This window comes from Onychostoma macrolepis, chromosome 06 (assembly GCF_012432095.1).
Source record: "Onychostoma macrolepis isolate SWU-2019 chromosome 06, ASM1243209v1, whole genome shotgun sequence".
NCBI classification, from domain to species: Eukaryota; Metazoa; Chordata; class Actinopteri; order Cypriniformes; family Cyprinidae; genus Onychostoma; species Onychostoma macrolepis.
The window spans coordinates 8019793-8029293 of record NC_081160.1 but is presented as its reverse complement, the minus strand read 5'-3'; the positions used below and the strand labels follow the sequence as shown (position 1 = coordinate 8029293).

The 9501-nt window shown below is 36.6% G+C and overlaps 1 protein-coding gene across 1 annotated transcript; it reads left to right on the top strand.

Annotated features, from left to right (window-relative positions):
• On the top strand, positions 1–6024 carry notum2 (notum pectinacetylesterase 2). The gene is made up of 11 exons (XM_058779406.1): positions 1–415; positions 683–735; positions 1353–1448; positions 1557–1617; positions 1703–1779; positions 1857–1956; positions 2617–2805; positions 3850–3950; positions 4059–4206; positions 4366–4413; positions 5247–6024. The coding sequence occupies exons 1-11, from the start codon at positions 102–104 to the stop codon at positions 5545–5547; spliced, it is 1488 nt and encodes a 495-aa protein (XP_058635389.1). The 5' UTR covers positions 1–101; the 3' UTR covers positions 5548–6024.
• The last annotated feature ends 3477 nt before the right edge of the window (positions 6025–9501 follow it).

Here is a 9501-nt window from a genome sequence, read left to right as displayed (position 1 = left end):
CTTTCATGATAAAAATGAAGGTGTTGCTTTAAATCGTTTTTGGAGTTTCATCGCAGACTGTTCCATTTGGCCTTTTTTAGGGAGGTCCTGTCGGATTTGATATGAATATTCTGTGTCATGTTATGTTCCTGCTTCTGCTGGGAGTCATTTCTTGTCAGAACAACAATCGCAATGCCAAGTCGGGTGGAAAACCTGCAAAGAAGCCAAACAGCCAGGCTAAAGAGACAACCCAGCATGGCCCTGAAGATGACCCAAACCCTGCGCTAGCAGGTGCTGGCGATTCCAGTAAAGAAACTAACCCTGGAGGTCGTGGCACCGCCCAACAAAGTGCATCTGTCAACAAGCCTGTTGATGAAATGAAGCTGCACTTTCTTAAGAACACATTAGTGACATGCAATGATGGCACTGCCGCTGGGTAAGACACAGCACTGACATCCTCACTGCTGGCCAGAGGTGCTTAAACTTAGCAATTTTGGCAACACTTGGTAATTTGTAGAGCACCAAGGTCATGGGTTTGATTCCCAGAAGATACATTAGCTGGTAAAATTTCACTTTGGATAATAGCATCTGCCAAATGCATAAATGCACAAAACTGTATTAGTGTGATGTACTTTGACAGATTTGTAAATGCCCTCGTATGGCTATGTTCCCTAGACCATCTATATTTATTTGTGGCCCCCAGGTTTTACCTAAAGGAGTTCAAAGGAAGTAAGAGATGGCTGATATTTTTGGAAGGTGAGTATTTAAAACGAAGTTAATTTTGTCGAGAGGTCAGCAGGCTTAAATGCAGTGCTCAGCATTATTTTGACGGCTGGTCATCTTCTTAGACATGTAATTTTTCTTGCTTTTTTGGAGCATGTCACATCACGTTGGTTCAACAGTATGTCGAGAAGATATAGTGTCACTGGTCAAGAAAAGCAACATGCGATATTGAATTAGACATGGCAAAATTAAACAATGCAAGAGGGAGAACAAGGTGTGAACACATAAATCATGCAATGTCTCTCTCTTTACTTGGAAAGTCTTGCCAAGAGGAAGCAACTTTAAATGGAGGGGGAAAGACTAGCAAACTTACTTTACATGCAATAGTAATAATACTTAGCTGTAACTCCTGTCATAATAACAAGCTGACACAGATTCATTGTACACTGTGCTGTTTTGTGACTTACAGTAACTAATTCAAACAAATTTGAAAATAATATAGTAACAAGATGTATCCTCTCTACTGCAAGTTGTTGTTTGAACAAGGTAAGCACAATAAATTTGTGCCAATACAGTCCAAGCTGTGTAAGCTCTTGAAATCTGCTCAAAAGAAGGATAATGTGAGATTAATTCCAATTATTCTCTTTTAGGTGGCTGGTGCTGCTACAACAAAGAGACCTGCGATTCCAGATACAAATCTATCCCCCGCCTTATGAGCTCAGCTGACTGGCCACAGACACGCAAAGGTAGGCTGATATTAACCAGACTCACAGCAACACATCTTGCTTTCTTCAAGCTAGTCTTGCAAGCCATACTTCTGTGAATCTTGCTGAAAACAACCTGATTATTTGCAGGAAGTGGTTTACTGTCAACACAAGTTGATGAAAATCCTCACTGGTATAATGCCAATATTGTGTAAGTATCTAAAAAATTCAAGAGTGATATTCATAAAAGCTTTATAAATAACATCTGACTTACGTATTTTATCTGATGTGAATAGGTTTGTTCCCTATTGTTCGAGTGATGTGTGGAGTGGTAACAAAGCAGCATCAAAGTCCAAACAGGCAAAAGAAACAGGTACATTTTTCAGAGATCATTTTTGTCAGACTATTAACATTTTTTGTTTCCAAAATTAATTATTTATTCCACCACAGAATATGCTTTCATGGGATCTCAAATCATTCGGGAAGTGATCAAAGATCTTGCCCCTAAAGGACTGAAACAAGCCAAAGTTGTAATGTTGGCAGGAACAAGGTGAGAAATTGTTTTAGTACTTATGACATTGGTTTGTATCTACTTTTTACATGTTTCTCAAATGATGGGATGCATTTATCGTAAAAGAGAGATTACGTAACCATCCTTAGGTACAATGAATTTTCCTCAATGACTGGCCTGAAAGATTTTTTTCTGCTATTTGTTTCCACAATCCAAGAACCATATATTATAAATCCCATAATTAGATTTGAATTCACTCATAAACAAAGACAACATTAGACACCCATTACACCTGTTGCTGCATATTGAAATCTAATAACAAGATGCTATGAAAAATTGAAACAGAGCCATCTGGGGTACCATGAAATCCTATTCCCGTCCATGGACCACCCCTTGAGTTTTACCACAACACTGACCAAAGCACTATTTTCAGCACATCCTGTTGTCTACCATAAAAATGTTTACTGCAGCATGTGATGCTATAGACAATGACATAATATCTATATATGGGCCTGACAACGAGGCAAAACAAGTTCTGATGATTCCTCCAATGTTAGCAGCATGTTTTGTTGGTTATCCCAAAGCATTTGTTGAAGCCATTTAATATTCAGAACAATATTTGTTGTTCACTGGTTTGACAAACTAGATTTGGAGGGTTGAGATAATATTTTGGGTAATATTATTTATTCTCTCCTGCAGTGCCGGGGGAACAGGCGTGCTGCTGAATATTGATAAGGTGTCCAGTCTTCTGGAGCAGTTGGGGGCTGATACTCAGGTTCGCGGCCTTGTCGACTCAGGCTGGTTTCTGGAGAGTAAACAGCAAAAAGCTCCTGATTGTCCAGACAGTGCCTCCTGCACCCCTGTGGATGCCATCAAAAAAGGACTTCGGTAAAGTATACATGCTAATCTCAGTTTACCAGAATGATGAATATTTTTTGGTAACACTTTAATTTACAGTTTCAATATTACACAAATCTTTTTTAAATTGATTAATTACATAACAATAACCATAATATCCCTTGTGAAAAAAGATGTATATTTCAGCATACTTTTAAGTATTTTTAAGTATTGGCCCTATATTTCATTAAGAATATTTCATCTGCAAGTACAGATTCTGCACTACAAGTGCATATTCAATACAATAAAGATCACAAGGGATAAAAAATAAAAAAATAAAAAAATAAAGTTTGGTAACACTATTTTAAGGTGTCATAATACAGAGTAATTACCTAATTAAGTACTTAGTAGTAGCCATTGTACTTACATGAAATAAAACACAGCTTAAATACATGTAATACCTTTCTAATTACATTACAATTACATAATATTACACAAACATAAGCTACTTAAAATAAAGCGTATCAAGATTGTACTGAAGTGTACTTCATGTGTATCTATACTGTATACCTTATCCAGCTGCACCTTAGTTTGATTTAACCCACCAGTACACAGCTTAAATACATGTAATACCTTTCTAATTACATTACAATTACAGAATATTACACAGGCATAAGCTACTTAAAATAAAGTGTATAAAGATTGTACTTAAGTGTACAAGTAGCTGTGTAACAGACTCGGTCTGATACATATGTGTAACAGTAGCTGCCTATTACATCTGCATAATTACAAACTGTAAGTACAGGCTGTTCCATAACTTACACGGTAAGTACATTTTATTTCATGTAAGTACAACGGCTACTACTAAGTACTTAATTAGGTAATTACTCTGTATTATGACACCTTAAAATAAAGTGTTACCAAAAGTTTCAAAACATTATGTGTTTTGTTTCTAAAGCCAGCTTCAATGTTTGGTATTTGACTTAATCTTCAGTGTATTACTCATCCTACATATTTTTCCTGCAGACATAAATGAATTCTCTAAATGTGCTGCTTGATGATTATAATTTTTTGGTGATATTATGTCTCTTTTAGGTTGTGGAGTGGTGTTGTTCCAGAAAAGTGCAAGCAGCAGTATAAAAGAGGCGAGGAATGGCAATGCTTTTTTGGACACAAACTGTATTCATACATAACCGGTGAGGGTGTGCCATCTGTTCGATATGAATAAAATCATTTTTACAGAAGTGGTTAATGTTAATCGAACTAGCTTCCTCTAAAATAACAGAGGATATGTCCTTTTCTAGCTCCATTGTTTGTAGTGCAGTGGTTGTTTGATGAGGAACAGTTACGAGTGGAGAACATTTACATGGGCGGGCAATCGCTCTCAGAGCAGCAATGGACCTACATGCAGAACCTGGGAAAAGAGTTTAAAAACTCTCTCAAAGATGTTACGTGAGTATATTACTGTATATCACTTAAACTACCTAAATATGTCTCCAAAACAGCTAAATAGTTACTAATAGTTGAACAATCACGCCAAGATAATGTCATCAACAGTATTTTTATATATAAATTAATATAATATATATGTCCTGCTGTATGTTGTTTTAGGGCCGTGTTCGCCCCCTCCTGTCTTTCCCACACTTTGATTACCAAAAGGTAAGGACACGCAGGCACCCTGAGACACACTCCTCATGGGTGAGCTCATACGCCTGCATTTGAGCACTCGTCCATCATGATGCATTCTAAGTGTCACCAAAATGCCACCTCATGGTTTCACGCTTAATTAATGGCCCACTGTATGAGCTCAGCTGAGAGAGCAGTGGGACAGATGATTTGTGAGGTGAAACACAACCATGGCGAAACACATGATGAGGTCAAACTTACAGCAGAGCTGTAGCTGCTTATAAAGAGACTGATTAGACTACTGCTGATTATATAGCCATTTAGTTAACACTTGTTCCTAAAGAAACCTAAAGTGCGCTAAACTTGATAAATGATATAACTTTATTAAAATGCTTATATACAGTATATGCATTTTTAACCAAAAACATACAATTCTTGAAACCTCTGGAGTTAATCCACACTCTCAGTTCCTGTTAATAATTAATCACACCACAATCTCAATTAAAAAACTAAATTTACTTACTGAGAAGAACCGTATGGAGTGGAATTTTAGTTGCAGAATTATGTTTTGTAATTGTACTTAATTTCTTACATTTCTTTAAATGAGAACATTTAATAATATGGGGATGCTGAAAATCTTTTTATCTCTTATGTTTACCAAAGCTGCATTATTTATTTCTTTAACTGGAACCCTACACCACATTTTTTGCATTCTTTCGGCACTTATGCACTTCACCACTTTTTTAAAGTGATTGAGACTTCCTGACAGAACCCACTTCTGAAGCAAACAGGACAATTAAGGAACATCCATTCAGAAAGTAAAGGTCTATTTTGATTTTGTGCTGCCTAATGTTTCTCTCCTTCAGTAATTGGATGGATTTCCAGATCAAGGGGACGTCACTCTCTCGTGCTCTGCAGTGCTGGGACAGAAGTCTTCAGGAGGCTAATAAGAACAGCAAAACGCCTCTAAAGGGCTGTCCCTTTCATCTCATCGATAACTGCCAGTGGCCACAGTGCAACCCAACCTGTCCAGCCCTGATTGACCAGGCCACGCAACAGGAGATGACTCTGCTCCAGGTGCTGGCCAGTATGGGCTTGGACCTGCAAAAGCTTGGCTTGGATGTAAGCGGAGATATTTCGGCCAGCATGGTCAGCAGTGGTGGCTAAATTAGCATTAGCGGCAGTGGTGTTCTCATCGACACAGTTCACCTCATCCACACTTTTTAGAGATTGTTCAGTGGCTTCCTCTCTGGCCACTTCCAGAGAAGGACCTGGGTTTGTCTAGTGAACACGTCACTGGATTTCAGTACCGACAGTCTGCCTTTACAACCGTGTTCTGGAATGATTTTGGGTTCTCCAAGCGAGCGACTCTAGCTAGACACAGTTAATCAATGGTTATCACAACTGCTAATCTAATTCATCACTTCAGTAAGAGAACTGGTGTCTGAATTCAATGCTTTAGCTAAAACTGTCTGACAACATCATAATGTATCAACAAATCAAAAAGAGCTAAATTTACTGTTAACTGAATCTGAAGAATGTACAAGTTGATAAACAACAAGGACATTTAGAAGGATGTTTGTCTTTCCATCACATTCTGGAGAAAAGCAGTGAGCAGTAAAATAACAGTTGATTTAAAAAAAAGTGACAAGACACCAGAACATTGCAGTAACCACATCCTGTCACAATACTTACTCTATGTTATATAACTGTATTATTTTTTTAGCAAGTGCATGCTGTTTTAGGACATTGTAGTCCATTTTGCAGACAAGAATCATAAAAATGACACATACTGATAATAGTGAATTGATAAATGTGGTATCTGTTTAATTTTGCCTTATATATGAATAAGATATGTGCAGTTACATATTAACAACCATCTGAATGCCCTTAAAAATAAAACAAAAACAACATCTATTTTAAATAGAATTATCTCACATCCATATAATTATTCTCCTTGCCTATTTTCATGATCTGTAATACCTTTTGACATGTATAGTTGGTTTGACTTATCTTGAACCCTAATAAAAGATGAATGAAAGCTTTTATATGTACAACATGTTTTAGAGACCTGCTATCTCAGTGTGTGTGTGTGTGTGTGTACCTGGTATTCCCCATGTTATGGAGACCAAATGTCCCCACAAGAATAGGAATCAGTCATTTTTGACCTTGGGACTTTTTTTTTTCCTTTTTTTTGGTCACCATGAGGAAAACAGCTTATAAATCATACAGAATGAAGTTTTTTTTTTTTTTTTTAAATCTAAAAAATGGAGAAAGTTTTGTGTGAGGGGTTGGTTTAGGGGCAGGATTAGGGTAAGGGGATAGAAAATACAGTTTGTACAGTATAAAACCCATTACGTCTATGGAATGTCCCCATAAAACCTGGAAACCCAAAGAGAGAGAGTGTGTGTTTGTGTGTGTACCTGGTATTCCCCTATTCCCCATGTTATGGAGACCAAATGTCCCCACAAGAATAGGAATACCAGTCATTTTTGACCTTGGGACTTTTTTTTTTTTTCTTTTGGTCTCCATGAGGAAAACAGCTTATAAATCATACAGAATTAAGTTTTTTTTTTTTATCTAAAAAATGGAGAAAGGTTTGTGTGAGGGGTTGGTTTAGAGGCAGGTTTAGGGTAAGGGGATAGAAAATACAGTTTGTACAGTATAAAACCCATTACATCTATGGAATGTCCCCTGGAAACCCAAAGAGAGAGAGAGAGAGAGTGTGTGTGTGTGTGTTTTTGTGAAAAGTCAGGACATAGATTTGTATAATGACAAAGGTATGACATAGGTATTACAAGGTGAAGGTGACTTTTCAGGACATTGACCCATGTCCTCACTTTTCAAAACGCTTATAAATCATACAGAGTGAGGTTTTTTTGGGGAAAGTTGAAATGCACAGTCTCCTGTAAGGGGTAGGTTTAGGTGTAGGATTGGTGTAGGGCAATAGCACATACAGTAAGTACAGTATAAAAACCATTACGCCTATGGGATGTCCCCACTTTTCACAAAAACGAACGTGTGTGTGTGTGTGTGTGTGTGTGTTTTGCTAGAATGTGCCTGAAGAGCACAGAGGAACCACATGACAAACATCATTATTAGGTTTCATGTTGGACATGTAGTTGGACTAATGGAAGCTGACTAATGTGAAACTGCTTAAAAAATTGCCATTTAAAAGGACAATTGAATCCGATGGCGAATGGCACAGTAGCAACTTTACATTACAAAAACACTGTGGTTAGATGAATTAACTTATCTGTTTGAAATGTGATTCTTGTTCCAACCCAGAATGATTTCCGTCATACATTTTTGTGCTTAACCACAATCTTATCAGTGATCTTTTTTCTACTCTCTAGGTTAGCTGTATAGTTGCTTGCTATCTTACCACCATCTCATTGAAAAGATAACTAAAATCAACTAAATTAACTTTCGGAGAAGGACATTTTGGAGTGGAATTTCAAGATTTCTACATTCTTGTTTGAACTGCAGGTTTTTTGTTTTTTTTCTAGGCAGAGATATGTTTTATAATTGTACTTTGTTTCTTACATTTCTTTAAACAAAGTTTCTTTGTTTTGAAACACTTCTTTATTGTAATAGCTAGGTATAGATCTTCCTGATATTTCTTTGGTTTTATACAAGTTACCCTAAAATCAGCAAAGTGCTCTTGGGTTTCTCACCATTTGACATACCAAAATAATGAATTGTGGTTTTGATGTTATATCTTACTGTTTTTATTAAAACCACTGTCAACTATTTCTCTCAAGCTTCTATGAATTACGGTGACAAGAGGCTACTGTTTTAAAGGCTACTTTGGCAAACCGTATTTTGTTTCTTACCATTCTTTTACATTATTTTAGGCTTGATGTCAATTTCTGGAAGGTCTGCAAGGTTTCATTTTCCATGAAACTTCCTAAAAGATTAAAGCAGAGACTTTGAGTGGGAGTTTCATGAGTAAAAAAAAAAAAAACGTTATGTTTTCACATACGTGATTAAGCAAAGGCATGACTAAGAAACTTCCCAGAAGAGTTAGAACACATCATGTCTAAAGGGAAATTTTACAGTTACATCCATGTGTATAAATAATTCATTATGAGACGAACACACCGGTGAGGGAAACAGGGCATATGTCAGAGTGTAGCAAGCTTAGCCTGGCTTCCTGTTCACACCATCAGCGAGTAGTTTGACTAACGGACCAAGGTCACTTAAGGTTGTAGCTGTTATTTATGAAAACCCAAACTCTAGAATCTACTATATTTCACAGAATATGTCTAGTGAATAGCTAATAGAAGAGAAAAATAGAAGAGATCATTTGTGCTTACAGCCATGGTACAACATTGAGGCGTATATTGCATCGCTTGACTGGTCTTCTGATTAAAATGATTTATACAATATTCAATATATTCATACAATTCAGTCAAAATATTCCTTTGCAAATACTGAAGCATTTAACTTTAACATGCGTTTGCTAAGATAACATAGATGCTGGCCCTAAACTACTAAAGAGCAGCTGTGCAAGCGTCGCCTCAACTCACACCCAATAATATTTTATATACTGGAATTCTATAATGCATATGTAATTTACAACTAATTTAAATGCACATAAGAAATCCTTCTTTATTGTAATAGCTAGTAAATACCTAAAAAAGGTATAGATCTTCTTGATGTTTCTTTGGTTTTATACAAGTTACCCTAAAATCAGCAAAGTGTTCTCGGGTTGCTCTTGGGTTTTGACATACCAAAATAATGAATTGTGGTTTTGACAAGTTATTACCATTTTTATTAAAACCACTGTCAACTATTTCTCTCAAGCTTCTATGAATTACAGTGACACAGATAAAGAGCTATATCTAAAAGTGATCATAGGCTACTGTTTTAAAGTGCACACGCTTGCGTGCACTTTGGCAAACTTTCTGTGTAACAGTGTGCATCGGTTTGTTTTTTTTTTACTAGAGGTGGTTTGAGAAAAGGGAACTTTCATTGGTGTGTTGTTTTCCTTTGTGATTTTGGGGTGGGGGGATGTGTGCTCCTTTTCTCTTTGATCTTTATTTGATGAAACTCAATGCTTGATAGCTACAAACAGTCTATGACCTACATTTAAAGAATACAAATACAAATACTTTT